Source organism: Melitaea cinxia, chromosome 9 (genome assembly GCF_905220565.1).
Source record: "Melitaea cinxia chromosome 9, ilMelCinx1.1, whole genome shotgun sequence".
Lineage (NCBI taxonomy): Eukaryota > Metazoa > Arthropoda > Insecta > Lepidoptera > Nymphalidae > Melitaea > Melitaea cinxia.
Genome location: NC_059402.1, coordinates 1,731,776 through 1,748,420, shown reverse-complemented (window position 1 = coordinate 1,748,420; position 16,645 = coordinate 1,731,776). Strand labels below are relative to the sequence as shown.

Below are 16,645 nucleotides of genomic sequence, written 5' to 3'. Positions count from 1 at the left end.
ACCGCTTACCATTAAGAGAACCATTTGTTTGCAAAACGTCGCCGGAGTAGTTTAAAAGAAATAATGACACAAATATAGGCATAGATTTACTCACAGTATGGAAGCTGGAAGTAGAATAACTACCATTTGTGCTGTATTTACATCATGCACTTTACCAAACTTCAAAAAAATAAATATTCTTTAAAAAAAAAAGAACAGTAACAAACAGCAGACTAAACATTTTGTTTAGCCCTTAATAATTACTCAAACTAACCTAATCTAACCCTTAATAGTTACTCAACATCTATGTGCACAAATACATTACTAACTAGAGCTCTGAAAGTAAAATGCACACAATTAAAATTTAAAAATATTTGGTGCTACGACACAAAACAGTTAAAAATAAATTTAACTACAACCGGTACATTACTGGTTTTCCGATTAATTTTAAACTATGCACTATATTTGTAGTAGAATATTATTAAAAAAAAATAAAAATCATATTACACTTTAATATTATTTATTCAGAACTAAACACATTTAACACTAATGCAACAATACCGTTGTTTAAAACTAAACATCTTTTAAAGCTATCCTAGAGTGAAATAAATGCTTCTTTCATTTATTACAACGTAAATTCAACAGAAAAACCCAGTGGCACAGATAATAATTGATAAAAAAAATTGAGGCAAACGCCATTTTTTTTTTAATCTTAGATAATTTAAGAACAGAAACTTAAATTGTTATTTTTTTCACATTTGTTTACTTTGGTGATGTAATAATAAAAACTTAGGGTTTTACAGACACAAGTTTCCTACTATAATAGTTCATTATTTATTGTTTGCCAATTGTGAACTTTGATATTCCCTCTAAAAGGTTGATGTAGGCCGAGTGTTCGTACGCCGTGCTAAAGTCAGCAAGTTTCTGAACGAATTCGTTACTGACGCCTTTTTCTTCTAGAAGATTCATCAACAGATCATATAAATACTGAAACAATACATAAACATTCATTACTGTCTAGAAACCTTAATCATAATTAAAAAAAAAAAAATGATAATTCTGATTTTAAGCTATGACATTAAGATAAGAAGTTCATCATACAAAAAGAAAAAAAAATGGGTAAACATAAATAAATAATTATTATAAACAAATTTTATATTTATATTTTTGTATTCATCAGAATTTTGAACTGTTTTTATATTCAAAATTCAGTTATTCTTACTGAACAAAAAAAAAACTTTTTTAAAAATGTTGCACATCAATGAATACATTCCGCACACAGAATACAAACTTCACATCAATGCATTAATATCCCCCATGCTTGGCACTTGATCACTACAACGAATATATAGTTCAAGTATGGCGGAAAAATGGGGTTACAAGATACTTGGTTACAGTGGGATTTGAACCCTTGATCACTAGTGATGAATGGTCGTTACGACCACGACACCATGAAAGTAGTAATGGTTGTGGTAAAAAAGCTGTACAATATGGGAATGTCTTAATATTTTCAAAAACTACAATATATTTCTTCATAATAAAAAACAACTCATTAAACAACTTCTCATTTAAGTCTTAAAGTAGAAAAAAAAGTGTTTTATATTATGTACTTTGAAAACTAAAAATGCCTACAAGAAATTTTTCCATGCTTTTGGCTTTTCTTGTTTTTATTTATTTTTATTTTTTTCATTTGTGGCATACAATAAGTAATACTAGGGGTCCCCCAGAGGTCGAAATTCGACCATAATAAAAAATTTAAATTAAATAAAACCAAAAATTATGGAAATAAAGAACCTTTTTTAAGTTTTTTAATTTGACTACAGACTGACAATCAACAAAAGAATATAATATCCGTGTGTGTCAAATACATGGTAGGTGTGTAACGTTTTTTTTTTTATTGATTTATGTATTTTTATGCATAATTTAAAAAAATATTAGCATTCTGCACTCCTTCATATATAAACAATATAAACAATAAGTGTGCGAAAATTCATATTCCTCCGTTCGTGCAATTTTCGTAAAAAGGGGCACAAAGTTTTCCTTCACGTATTAATATATGTATAGATGTATAATCATAACTCACCCCGTCTAAAACATCTCCAGCTACTGCATACACCTTATCATTCCACTCACCCTTGTGTAGAGTAACTTCATCAATACCAAAGATGTCATCTGAAATAAGGTTGTATAACATTTAACATATTGGGGAAGAAAAAAACTTGTAAATTAATTTACTATATCTATTAATAAAATGAAAGCAGTGGTTATCGCTAAAACAATTAGATTAGACCGAAGAATTGATATTTTTATATTATATTTACATTTGTGTTGTTTTAAACTAATTCATATAACATTAAATCAAGATGATTGAAATACAAAATAAATACTATTCAATACGTTGCCATGTATAAAATAATAAATACATAATTATAAAACATGCGTGCAACAGAGTTCTCTATTCATAATAAAGCAGATATTCACTCATTTATTAAGTAAATACTAATAAATTAATCATTTATTAATCAACATCTGTAACTCTGTTAGACTAAAGTTTATGATTAAACTTTTCATGTGAAAAGTTAAAAAATATTATTGTATCTTCTTTTTTAATTCAAAATTTTCACTAGATTGAAAATTACAATAAAACTACATAGCATAATCAGTATAAAATTTTCTTACTGTATTCATCATTAGCTGATGGAGGTTCCTGTAAGAAAGAGCAAGTGAAGCCGAGAGTTGTGTCTCCGCGGACGAGGTCGACTTCAAACTGGGGCTTTGAACGCATCTCTGAGAACTCCTGTTTCTCTTGCTGTACATCCTCTTCACCAAAGTCCTCTGTGTCGACCGTGTGGTTCACATTGAATGTTATTCTTACACTGGAAATGTATATTAGTTACATTTAAAGAAAAACCTTTTTAATTTGGTGTAAGCTTCACTTTTCACAATAATTATGTATAGAATTAAGACACATAAAATGATGATTCGAAAGTGCTTTTGAAGCCTATTTGAATATAGAAATTTTTTATTTAAATTTTCAATTATAAATAAAATTATTGCAAGTTCAGGACCTGTTCCAAAAATATCCTTTATGATAGGTTTCAAGCACTGTCATCTTTAGTTTCATCAATAATTTTTTGTTTATATTTTTCTATCCACCATTTTGTCATTATCAGTCAAAAATTAAGCTATAAAGTAGTAAATAATTACGTAACATAATAATTATCCTATTGGATTTTATAATTTATACCACAGAAATAATTAAGAATATCTTACAGTTCATCTTTTAGTTGTTTGGTCAACGTAACTTCAGCACCGTCTCCCTTTACTGCAAATCCATCGACCTCAGTCGGCAAGCTCTTCAGTTTCTGGGCCTTGCGTTCGGCTACAACTTCCTCAGTTAAAAATTCTACTAACTCTCTTTCACCTATAACATTTTAAAATAAATAACGATTAATATTTATATAAAGATAAATTCTAAATTATGTAACCTCTACAATATCATTAAGCAAATACTAATTTTAGAAATTTACTTACAAAACTATACTTAATGAAAAGTAAATACAATACAAATGTACACAGTGCCAAAATATTAAATCAAATACATGATCAGAATCTTCAAATCGGGGATGACAGATGGGAATTTTACTCGAGTAGATATAGTAATTATGGTGTAGGCTGGATGAGGATTGCGGGAAACCGGGATGTCTGGGGGCGAACTTGGAGAGACCTATGTTCAGCAGTGGACTGCAATAGGCTGAACTGATGATATAGTAATACAGTAATTTGTCCAATATTTTTATGCAGAAATTAGACACAGGTGTCTATTCCTGGATGTGAATATTGTATGATATACCCTGCAAATGGCACTCAGCTATTCACTGGAACAACTCAGCGTGGCAGTTTTACAGGGATAATAGACAACTGTTTTCTTACATTTACTAAAAGTATAAATTCAAGAATAATTATAACACTATATCGTAATCAAGTATATCATTAAGTGGAACCAAGAATAAAGTATTCCGACACAACAAGTGTAATGTTTTCAGGCTATTTACATTTCAGCATTAGTCACAAGAATAATTATTCTAAAATTAAGAACTAAAAAAAAATATATATACACTAACAGTATGATCTACTTGTGTTTTTCTGTGGAAAAGTCACTAATATATATTAGTATATTTAACTTTCGTTCTACTGTGGTAAAAAGAACTTTAAAGATGCTCATATCTTTTATTCGCTGAAATAACTATGATCTACAGAAATGTTATGATTGTTACGTTAGGATAGGAAATTAGAGGGAGGATAGTGGACTTACCGAGGGGTTTAGAGGATTTTTCGTTATGGTGATCTGCCGAGACGGTTTTGTTAAGAGTTAGTTATTTCAATTTATGAATACAATAAAATTTTATTTAACATTAAGTACTTGAAACATAAGATAATGAATCAATCAATAACTGATCTTTAATTTTTCTTATTTTCAGCTTATTAGTAGCGCTATATTATTTAGAGGATAATAAATATCTTTAAAGTACCAGAGTACTAATAGTATGCACTGGTGGTGCAATCATAACCTCAAATCTTAAGATAAGTGACTACCTTTCGTGTGAAGAGCTTTAAGCCCACAGCCGCAGCTACAAGTGTTGGAATGATGATGAAGGAGATTCGATGTAGATATAGTGCTGTCCATTTTCTTAGAGCAGCTCATATGCCATATTCCTCTCGTGAAGTCACGTTTCACAGGAACCTGTGTACGGGAAACGATACCTGCAGCCAAACTTGAATTTTTAACACAGGTCTGAAGAACCTTGTGAGCTGTTCTTACTAATCCGCTCATGTTTAAAAATTTTTTAGACTAATATTTAAGGAAATATTCAAAATTTTGTCAAGAAAAGAATCTTATAGCTCACACACCGGTAATGTATAATAATTGCCACTTTAAAAAAAATAATTTAAAGTTTACCAGAGTATAAATAAGGTTTTACTTTTATTATAATAAAATAATTATATAAATTGAGAAAAAATTGAAATAATACGTACTAATACAGATGTTCATTTTAACGCAGTTTTAAATCATCTTAAACTCAAAGTTTGAGTTTACGAATTCAAATATCGTTAAATGACAGTTTTATTTATAGATTATAGGTACGCTATAGGCCGTCTATAGGCTGGCTGGCGGCTGCCAATGACAGACTGACAGTTGAGTTGTCATTTTCACGTGTTGAGTTTGTAAAGTTTATTTTATCATCTTAAAATATTATTCTAATATAATAAAAATGGGAAAGAAAAGGAAATTCATAGCCACAGAAGTACCTATTCAAAATTCTACACCAGTAGAAGTTGTGGTAGAAAATGTGTCCAAGCACCCACTTTGCTTGCATGGACCTACGTTGTTGTTTTCAAGTGAAAAAGGAAGATACTTTGCATGTGCTTCTTGTCGGAACAAAAAAGACTGTACTGTGCACATCGATGAAGAAGACTGGAATAAAGAGAGTGTAAAAAAGAGGAATGAAAAGTATCGTTCACTTATTCCGAAGCTTAATAAGGCTGTGGCGTGGGATCAATTGAAAGAGGTTATTTTGATCTGCTATTTTTCTTTTGGTAAACTAATAATTAGGCTTAAAAATGGTTAATTCTAAAGGTTATAACGATTTTTAAGTGGTTACTTCAGATTCTTATAAGTAAATCACTATAGTTTTTGTATTTCGACTACAGGAGATCTTTTTCATTGTATGACCATGTTATAACTTACATTTTTCCTATTTCTAGGTGAAAGCAAGGCATCCATCAGATAGGGCCTACTGCAATACCTGCAAAGAGTTGTACATAATATCTCAAAGCAGGAAACATGTGAAGGATCACAGGGTAGTGATGCCGTTAACTGAGGACCAGCTCTCACACCCTACATCCTTCCTCCCCCCACTTGAGGACGACCAGAAAGAAGCACAGTACATATTTACAAAGAAATCTGTTAGCACTGTCTTGGGGATAATGAAAAACAATAAATTAAGGTTTGTTTTTATTTATTATGAAATTTAATGACTATTAAGAACTTAGCAAATTTGTGGACACATGACCAGTACCAGAATTCCCAAATTTATCTAAAATATTTTAAATTTCTTAATACAATATTTGTTTAAATTAAATAATTCTAGCTCCACAAACAATCAAAGTCTTATCAAATTACTTATTAAAGCTTAAGGTTTATATGTTCAGAAAATACCTTATTTGTTCACAAATCTTTTCTATTCCATATATATTTTAAACTAAACAATTGTTTCCAGAATATGAAAACTTAAATAATTTAATTTAATTTTTTATCAAAATGATGATTACTTAATTTATATAAACTATTTTACAGAAATGCTCTGTGTATAGGGACTCCGTCAATCCATGAAGCAGCACAAGAACATCCCGACTATGACTCTCTGCTTTTAGATTTTGACACACGTCACCACTTGTTTTACCCACCCAATAAGTTTCTGTGGTACAATATGTTCAATAATTATATTTTTAACGGTAGTGAAGATATGAAAGTGCTTAAGAAATTTTTCAAAGATTCTAAGTAAGTCTTTGTTTATATTAATTCAAATGTCTTTGTATTTTAAATGAAAATTTAATTTTAAATTTATTTTTAAATTACAGTTTTTAATTGCAAGTTATCACATCAAATCAAATTTTTATGTTTTAAATCAGAAAAAAAGAACAATTAATAAAATAATAGTATTAAGTTTATGCATAAAGTATCGAAGTTGTAGTTTCAGATTTTGTATGTTTCTGTAGTACTTTGGTAAATTATTTTTGTATAAGAAAAGTAAAAGACTAGAAAACTAAAATTTAACATAAAATTATTCAAGGAATATTCAGATCAAAATAACCTCTTTCAATCGATCCCACGAGCCTTATCAAGCTTCAGAATAAGTGAACGATACTAGACATATCAGGAGAACACATCTTCATTTATAATTATTTGGTCGCAAATGAAATAAACCGACTTCAATCATATCGACAAGTAATACAATGTAGGTAGGCGTAAAAATCTTCAAGTAAATAGGTATAATTAACGATTACTCAAAAAGTACTTCTCAGATCTCGATTAAATTTAAATGGGACAATGTGACAAGCACCAAATTTCGATTAAAAAAGAATCATCAGAATTGGTTGAACCAGCAAAAAGTTCTGGGATGACAAAAAACTATTTGTTGAAATCTGGTTAAAATGTTTTGTAATTTTGTAATAGTTAAATAGAACAAATTATTTTTGTCAATTTGTTTTATCAATCACATTATTCTTAAAATATATTTTTTTTCTTTCAGAGATAAAGGCATGTGCATAGTATTAGACCCACCATTTGGAGGTCGCGTGGAACCAATAATACAAACGATAAGAGAACTCTCTGATTTATACAGTAAAGTTTGTGAGACAGATTATAAAATTTTGCCTGTCATTTGGGCTTTCCCATACTTTGCCGAGCCTTACATTACTAACATGATGCCTGAGATCAGGATGCATGATTATAAGGTAAATATCAAATAATTACAATTATCATTTCTTCTCCATATACCTAAATATTAATCACCAAAATGTATATACGTGCATTACTTTGGGACGATTGCATTGAATTGGAAAATCTTTTTTAATGTATTATTTAATGTCACGGCAAGGTAATATTGAAAAAAAAAAACATACAAAAAAATTTAATATGCTGGCATAAAGTTAACTATTTTTGAGTTAATTTTTGAGATACTTTTAAATTAAAAATTTTGCATTTAGGTACAATTTTGCCTATTTTCAATACTTAAAATTTTAGTAGTGGTAATAAATTAATCTTACAGCATTCAATATCTTAAATGATTAATAATATTAATGCTTTTTATAGGTTGAATATCAAAATCATAAAAAATTTCAAAATAACAAAGGAGGTAGGAAATTTGGATCACCCGTGCGTTTCTTCACAAACCTACCGTTTTCTACCATAAACCTCTCCAATGATAGCAGCTACAAGCACTGTCCTAAATGCAAATACTGGGTGTCCGTCTTTAACACGCATTGTAATAAATGTAAGGAGTGTACAAGTAAAAATGGAATGACTTATAAGCACTGCGACACATGCAATAAATGTGTGAAACCAACGTTTGTACACTGTGAGACTTGTAGACGGTGCTGCCAGGAGAAAGGACACGTTTGTGGCACAGTTGTTGAATCACAGGTAAAGTTATAAACTAGCTTATACCCTGCCTGCATTGCTACGCTTTTTTTTAATTTTGTATTTTGGTCGTACCAACTCTGAAACCTTTATAACCTAATATATATTTACATGAAGTTGCCATATGTAATTGAATTTTAATGTATTTTTTTGTAATTTCTATATTCTATTCTGTAAGGAAATATCTGAAAAGTTAGTTAATTCTTATTTGAATACTACTAATACAAGTAAAATATTGTTATACAAAAAAAATCGTAATTTTTAGTACTTTGTAAGTATTAATAGTTTTAGTACTTTTTTTTATTTACCAATGAAGTATTTAATGAATTGTTTATTAATATTTTAAATATTGTTTCCAGTCATGTTACAACTGTAACGAAAAAGGCCACAAGAAGTCTGAGTGTCCTCAGCTAAACGGCGAAACTACTAAGAATAAGAAAAAACGTAAATCCATTAAGAAATAATTGTAATATATTTAATATGGAATAAATTACATAAAAATCAATTATATTCATTCACAATCATCTCTACAAATAACTACACTCTCTGATTACATTGATTGAAATTTGTAAATCATTATAAAAAGATATGCTTAAAGCAATAATAATGAATAAAATCTTCTAGCAGCTATAATTCGATCACATTCACTAAAGGCCACTGAAAAAGAAAAATATATATTTAATTGTGTTGTCATCATCTTTCAAGTAAATACAAAATACTTTTTTTGTATATACTTTATTTTACCACAGCTACATAATACTAATTAAACATATTTTAAGATATTTACAAACTGTGAAGTACAATGGGCGACTAGCTGTGACCCCGCGGTTTCACCCGTATCAATTTAAGGAAAATACACTAAAATATTATTTAGATTTATAGCAGTTTACGGTAAATTGACTATCAAACACAGAAAGAATTTTATATTTATAACCAGTAGTTCCTAAGATTAGCCCCTTCAATAAACTCTTCAGGTTTATATTAGTATAGAGAACTCAAATCATATAGTAATATAACAGTCAGCCTATCACAGTCCACTGGTGGACATTGGCCTCCCTAATTTTGTACCAGACATCCTGGTTTTCCACAATCCTCATCCAGCCTACACCGGCAATCTTATAACACTCACTTGACATTAATTTTGTTGAGTATGGCTTGTGTTGAGCTGTATCGTGCTTCCACAAGTGCAGCACGGTCGAGCCACGCACCTCTCACTCCCGCCCAGCGAGACATATGTTCATGGAGCAACTGTTCCTTGCTGGGCGGAGGAGCTTCACGCTGTAAACACACATACACATGTGTACTAAGGTTGAAGGTATCACTACTCAGAGTCAAATAAATTACTAATAAAAAGGTTATACATGTATGAAACATGCCATATGTTGCCATATTTAGTTTCAATATTTCAAATATTATTTTATATTTATTTTTATTTATTGATTGATTGGTTTAATGGCTTTCAGTTGTGCCAGTGGGGCACAGATGATTCTGCCAATGTCACTTAGAGTTATATATTACAGTGCTAGGGAACCTTTTGACCATACGGAATCGTTTTTGTTTTAATTTCATTAATTATATATAAAAAACCCTTAATATTTTAGTTTCTAAATTACTTATTAATTATATTTATTTTAAAAATTTTGTAAAAGTTATTATAGTATCAAATTGAGAATAGAAAAAATCTAATCTAATATATTATTTAGTGATTAAAGGAAAAATATACACATACATAATTTAAGTTAATGTTGTCCTTGCTGCATGCTTTCTGCTCCGGTATTAAGTCTGGTATTCGAGATGTTGGTGGACCATCTGGCCCTGGTAGCTCTATACTATCTTCCGTATGTTGTGGTTCTGGTGATTTTTTACTATGAATGTAAAAATATAATAGATTAAGTATCATTGTGGAATTCAAGTACATTATAAATAATAATTAATCATTGATAACTTAATTATTACTCAACAATATAAATTTTAAAATAGATGAAAAGAAATATACAATAAAATTAAGAACTACAAAATTTCTATAAAAAGTTTCATTTAGACGATTGTTATCAAAATATTATTATCTTACCCAAAATCTTTATAATTGGCCTTCGGCTGATTAGCTATCCAGGCCCTGCAGATAGGGTAAAGTGGAGAGTCCTCACTGAACTGTGACAAGTCTACACTTCTATCAAACAGTTTCAGGACATACGACTGTCTCTGCGGAGACTTCCTTTTGATTGATGACTCTTCATCATCTGTTGATTCATCTTTTTGCTCAGGATTGCTTATGTTTCTAGAAATAGAAGGTTTATGTACGGGTTAGATGACATAAGACATATTATGCAGTTACCGCATTGATTTCAGTACTTATATATAAAATATAGTAACTAATTTGAAGTTACGCTATTCTCATGACTATGATTTGATGATATGTAGATTTTTTGCTCATTACAATTGACTGATTCGCTTCAGCCTGTAGTATCCCACTACTGGGCATAGGCCTCTTTCCCCATGTAGGAGAAGGATCAGAGCTTAATCCACCACGCTGCTCCAATTATTTGGTTGGTGGATATATTCCGTACTATGAGTAACGATCGCTATCAGATGTACATGATAACAACCGACAACTTAATGTGCTCTCTGAGGCACAGCCAGCATGTTAAGTTAATTGACCAATTCGCTAATAATTAATTAATTAGTTTTGGCAATACAGCTGTTTGTTATCATCAGAGCATTGTGTCTACCAGACACAAGATTGTAATGGAAGCCGTTGAGCGTGAAAGTGATTAATACTTACTAATATAGGTATTTCAAGGAAAACACTGTCGATGCCAAATACTTTTCCTAATTGATTATAAAAATCTCGGTCACTATATTCCTAATAATAATTATTTTACTTTCTTATATTTATATAGATTACATAAAACATTTTCTTTCGACATTTGACTAGCCCAATGGAGTAAGTGATTCTGTTTTCAGTTCCAGGATTTTGTTATTCCTAATCGTCTTAACGTTAATTACCTTTCTCGTTTAGTCGGTGTATAATCCGACGAGGCATCCGAATCTTCAGCTGTAGGTTCTAACATCTCCCTCAAAGCGCCTTTCAGCCGCCCACGAGCCGTCGTTACTTCATTTTCTATTTACATAGTAATAATAAACATATACAGTAGTCATTTTTTTTAAAGTCAATTTTGATCGCTTAATAAAAATAAATCAATTTAATACCTTGAGATTCATCTTGATCTCTACTATTAACTTTGCTTTTATGTTTTTTTGGTGTAAATAATCTTCTACGCTTTGATAAAGGCATTTTGAAGGGTTTTTACTTGATAATGAAAACTGTTACAATATTAAAACGATATCAATTTTGAGCACTTAAAATATGTAGTAAAAAATCAATGTATGTATGATCAGGATTCGTTATTTAAACTGCTATAAATAATTCTTGACTTCGCAAATAACACTTTTATAATATTTTAAAGATAAAAAACGATATTTAAATTACACTATTTATCAACTATTTACAAAAACAGAAAAATCAAAATTTATATGTTACAAAGAGACAGACTAACAATAAACCCATAGACATCCCATAGATAATATATATGATGAGGCTCACACAATAAAAATAATTAACCGTTTTATATATTTTTAAATAGTTTTCAACTCAAGCCTTAAAGTCAAATCTCATAAATAATTATATTTTCATTACCGTACCCGGCAGACGTTGTCCTGCCCGAAAAATAGCAACCAAATTTGATCGCTTACATAGTTACATACACATAGCAGCGCCATCTACCGGGTCCAATTGAGATAAAACTACCCTATCTCCCATCGTCACCATCATCATCATCATCATCACTAGCTGGTATAAACAGTTATATTAATATATTATACTACTAATAGTTAATTAGTTACTTTCACCCACGTTTAATACATAAATCTTACATTAAAATGAGCGCTGGTTCGTTGCCTGCGAAGAGTCTGGTTTGTATTGCTGAATATAATATAGCCTAGACATGAATTTTCCAGCCAACTTTGTTGCGATTTATCTTTAACATACAAAGTAACCTAATGATTTGATTTTACCCATTAAGCAGATGGGTGTTATTCAAATAAGGCGTTCATTTTTAAGCATTACAAAACAATAAACTATAAATCATCGTTTTACGGGCTTAATAATTGATTAATTCTTAATCAAAAAGTTTTTAGTACAATAATTAATTGCCTTCTAATCACATCAAATTTAAGAAGGCAATTAATAATCAGATAAGAGGTGAGAAAGAAAAGAAGAAGAAGAGAGAGAGAGAGTAAGATTGCTGGGATGAGGATTGCGGAAAACCGGGATGTCTGGCGCGAATTTGGGGAGGCCTACATCGAGCAGTGACATCCTACATCGACAGTGAGACTGTGATAGGCTGAAGTGATCACATCAAAAGTCATTATATAATAATAATGTAATTGTTGTTTTAATTATTTTTATTTTCTAATAACTTTTAGGTTTTTTATTATTCGATATAAGAATCAGTGATATACAAACAAACAAATTACAACATACAATGAGATAACTCCTCACCTTATTGCCTCCACTGCTGACAAGAGGGCTGGTGCATTTTTTGCCCAGAGAATCGGCATAGCGATTCAACGGGGAAATTTCCTTTTAATATTTATTCTACTCTATGGGGGAAATGCTGCCAGCGTTCTTGGCACAATTCCATGCGGACATGATTTATACCAAAACTATGTGTAAATATTGTTCTTAAGTTGTGAATTGTAAATCTTGATATGTATAATGTCTACATATTATTAGGTATAAAATATTGTTTGTGCTTTATGACACTGACATTTGACTAAGTGCCTAAAATCAACCTAAAATGAAATGTCAATGCACTTAGAGCAAATGCTGCTACGAAAATAGCACGGGTAGAATTTATAACAAGGTTGTTACTTGAAAGTTATCTTATTTAATAAAACAATAAATTAAAATCGAAGAAAGCCCATGACAAATAATGGCAACGCCAACATATGAACACGATGCCGATGGTGAGAGTGAAATTAAAAAAATGTTTTACTGTTTACAAGTAAACTAACAATAAGTTAATCATTAGGAATATAATATCATTACCTATATTTTAATGAACATAACACAGATTTAATAATAGTAGTTGTCGCATCTAGTAATCGTAAAGTTACATGAAATGTTAATGAGCGAAATTGCTGTTGATAATTATTTTCGTGATATCTTTAGAAAGCGTAATAGAGTTATTGAAAGAATTTAGCATTAATAATCTGTTAGTTTTTATGTTTGTAAACTAATACAATAAATTTTATTGTTTCCTTTTTTTGAAAAATATAAATATTTTATTTTTTATTTTTTTTAGGTTCTAAATTTATACCCGCGACTCAGCGCCCTGATGGTACTTGGAGAAAACCTAGACGCATCAAGGATGGTTATGTGCCACAAGAAGAAGTTCCTTTGTATGAGAGTAAGGGCAAGCAGTTCAAAGCTCGGCAAAACACAGGACTACCGGTTGGCCTTACACCTGAAATTGCCGCAGAGGTAAAAAAATCTAAGAAAGGCACCATACAGCCTATACCTGGCATGATTATAAATGTAGAAAAGAAGAAAAAGAAAAAGAAGTCAGGTCAGTGAACATGGAAAAAGATTTCATTGATATATTTCAACCTTTTTATTATTCTAGTTTATAAATACATTGTATTAGTTAATAAATACATATATGTTAGAAATAATGTTTATCAATATACATTTAAATCACAAGTTACACAGTTACAGTAAAATTTGTACTCAAAACTGTCTTTATATTTTAGGTGTAACTGAAGCAACAGAAAAATTGGCAAGATGTGAAATAACAGAGCCGACATTCGCTAGTCCACCCCCTCCCACCGCACCCACGCAATCAGACCCTGTCAAAAGACTAAAAAACTTGAGAAAGAAATTAAGAGAAATAGAAGCCCTCCAAGAGAAAATATCATCAGGAGCTCTCAAAAATCCAGACAGTGAGCAAAAAGAAAAAATCTCAAGAAAGAATGAAATTATGAAAGAAATAGATATATTAGAAAAGAGTAGCAATTGACTTAAGCCAAAATAATAATTATTGTAAGATATTATATAAACTTCAATTTTTTAAATGTATTTCGTGTGGTGTAAAAATCCAGAAGGATTGGCAATATTCAATTTTATTTATGATCCTGTGATGTGTGTTATTTCTACTATTACAATTAAGAGACTTGAAATAATTGTGATTGCTCGCAAACAAAAAAAAACCGACTTCAATTACATCGACAAGTAATACAAGGCAAGAAGACAGAAAAAATTAACAAACGCACTAGTCGTCACTGCGATTTTCGAGGGTTTCCCTAGATTTCTCTGGGATTCCATCATCAGATCCAGTTTTCCTTATCATGGTACGACACTTGGGATATCTCCTTTCCAACAAAAAAAGAATTATCAAATTCGGTTCATAAACAATGAAGTTATCCTCGAACATAAAAATATATATATATACACAGTCGAATTTAGTAACCTCCTCCTTTTTTGAAGTCAGTTAAAAAAGAGGTGTCATCAATTTGCTTATTTTTCTATGTGTGTTAACTTAATCATTTATTAGGTATAATAGGATAATAATAATAGGAAAAATTTTCTTTTTTTGTAAGGGTTACTTAAAAGATCCTTTTCATTTTGTTCAATTAATATTGAAGATCGAAAACCACTTCTGATGGCGATAAATAGTAAATTAAATTTAATATAAATAAATAATAATCTTACAAGATAACGGTAAATCACGATACAGCCAGTAACATCCCACTGCGGGCTCTCTTGACATGTAGGAGAAGAATTGGCGAAAAATCCACCACACCACTCCGGGTTGGCGGTTTGGCCTCATAATACTGATTCAATAGTAATTTATTCGAAATCAGTTTCTGTTAATGATATAAACAATACCATGGTAAGGTAGATATAAAACTTAAAATTCATGTAGGGTATCATAAAATAAAATAATCATTTTGCAAAAAAGAATTTTATTTTTCAAGTATGGATTGGGATTTCACAAAATATTTTCATATAGTCTTGCAATATGGAATCTGATAAGGGCTAACAATATTTATTTCATAATTTCAATGCATTTGCTTAGCTTTAGACCAGTAGTATTACAGTTTAGATGTAAATAAGGACTTGTACACTTTTAAACTTGTTAATTTATGTTAAAATTAAAAACTGCTCTAAAATTATTTAAAGTAAACCTACATAATAAAAACCTTTAAAAGAAAAAGATTAAAATAAAAGATTTATTCGGAGATACGTATCAATAATTATCATTTTTTCAAAAATTCATATTTATAAACATTTCTTTCTAGAATAAATATCAAATTGGCAGAAGAACATAATTATTTTTCGTGAAATATTATTTTATTAATTAATGTTCTATCCAGTTGGGTATTCCATTGTATAGGTCTTCATGTTTATTTAAACAAATGTGCATTTCAAATTATTGTGCAATGCATATACACATTTAAGTTTTATAAATCTTTAGTTTTAACTAGTTGTGTTGTGATGGTAATTGTAGTCTCATCTTGTTATAATACCTGGAAAAATCACAATCATATACTAACTCTGTATATACTCATTATTTCTATTATCCTATTCAGCTAAAATGAGGTCGCAATTTAGAACACAATGGTTACACCAGGTTGACAATGTAATGTACCAAATCTGAATGAATAATGAAAATATTAATGATGAACCAATACTCTGAATCTTAAAAATCACTGCGAAAACCAATACTCACGTAAAATTGCTTTATATAAACTCGTTTCTAGCCTTTTTCCTTGCGTAATTACCTAAACAAGCGAGAATACCAATAACAGTAATCCCTACACCTAGAACTGTCGCCAAGAAATCACCGAAATCATAACTGTGAGCTGCTTCGACTTTACTCACAGCTAGAATGGAGAAAATTAAAACAAATACTTTAAAAAACATTTTCTACGTAGTTTAGTTGATGTTGAAAACGAGTAGCAAGCACCTATGACCTAGGTACGTATTTTGGAACTTTAGAGACTTGTCAATTTAAAATTATTTGTTGACAATAGGACGTGATATTTGCCAGTTAAGTGACTTGAATTGTTAAATTTAGAAATTTATAATTTTATATTTTATAATACAAATCTTAGATATTTTGGTAAACAATTCATTTTGCATAAACTACAACATACAATTATTTATAAATTATCGTGTTACATTTATTGTACTTAATTTACGTAACTCTTCTAATACATTAATTTAATAACATTTTAATGTTAAATTAATAATTCCTAATTTTCGAAAAGTATAATGAAAACAATTTTAAATAAAATTGTATGTAATATTTTTTACTATAATTTTCTCCAATATAGTAAAGGTTAGGCTTTTACTTATTAGTAGGGCTTGGAATACCGTTAAAAATTAGGTAACGTTAA

General features: G+C 29.9%; 4 protein-coding genes and 1 long non-coding RNA gene across 5 annotated transcripts; 2 read left to right on the top strand and 3 right to left on the bottom strand.

Moving 5' to 3' along the window:
* Positions 1–482: 482 nt before the first annotated feature.
* On the bottom strand, positions 483–4,898 carry LOC123656671 (complement component 1 Q subcomponent-binding protein, mitochondrial). The gene is made up of 5 exons (XM_045592331.1): positions 4,576–4,898; positions 3,253–3,403; positions 2,659–2,855; positions 2,063–2,151; positions 483–966 (listed from the first exon to the last, which is right to left on the bottom strand). The coding sequence occupies exons 1-5, from the start codon at positions 4,811–4,813 to the stop codon at positions 814–816; spliced, it is 828 nt and encodes a 275-aa protein (XP_045448287.1). The 5' UTR covers positions 4,814–4,898; the 3' UTR covers positions 483–813.
* Positions 4,899–5,180: 282 nt separating this feature from the next.
* Positions 5,181–8,687, top strand: LOC123656670 (rRNA N6-adenosine-methyltransferase ZCCHC4). The gene is made up of 6 exons (XM_045592330.1): positions 5,181–5,549; positions 5,746–5,987; positions 6,338–6,541; positions 7,293–7,497; positions 7,856–8,185; positions 8,542–8,687. The coding sequence occupies exons 1-6, from the start codon at positions 5,253–5,255 to the stop codon at positions 8,644–8,646; spliced, it is 1,383 nt and encodes a 460-aa protein (XP_045448286.1). The 5' UTR covers positions 5,181–5,252; the 3' UTR covers positions 8,647–8,687.
* Positions 8,688–9,307: 620 nt separating this feature from the next.
* Positions 9,308–11,755, bottom strand: LOC123656672 (protein lin-37 homolog). Its single transcript, XM_045592332.1, has 5 exons — positions 11,393–11,755; positions 11,189–11,303; positions 10,254–10,460; positions 9,912–10,047; positions 9,308–9,460 (listed from the first exon to the last, which is right to left on the bottom strand). Exons 1-5 carry the CDS (start codon positions 11,475–11,477, stop codon positions 9,308–9,310), a joined length of 696 nt encoding a protein of 231 aa, XP_045448288.1. The 5' UTR covers positions 11,478–11,755.
* A 1,163-nt stretch (positions 11,756–12,918) lies between these two features.
* On the top strand, positions 12,919–14,378 carry LOC123656674 (partner of Y14 and mago). Its single transcript, XM_045592333.1, has 3 exons — positions 12,919–13,210; positions 13,549–13,812; positions 13,997–14,378. Exons 1-3 carry the CDS (start codon positions 13,177–13,179, stop codon positions 14,260–14,262), a joined length of 564 nt encoding a protein of 187 aa, XP_045448289.1. The 5' UTR covers positions 12,919–13,176; the 3' UTR covers positions 14,263–14,378.
* Positions 14,379–15,577: 1,199 nt separating this feature from the next.
* On the bottom strand, positions 15,578–16,296 carry LOC123656273. The gene is made up of 2 exons (XR_006743510.1): positions 15,976–16,296; positions 15,578–15,772 (listed from the first exon to the last, which is right to left on the bottom strand). It is a non-coding gene; the product is annotated as an uncharacterized LOC123656273 (long non-coding RNA).
* Between the last annotated feature and the right edge of the window lie 349 nt (positions 16,297–16,645).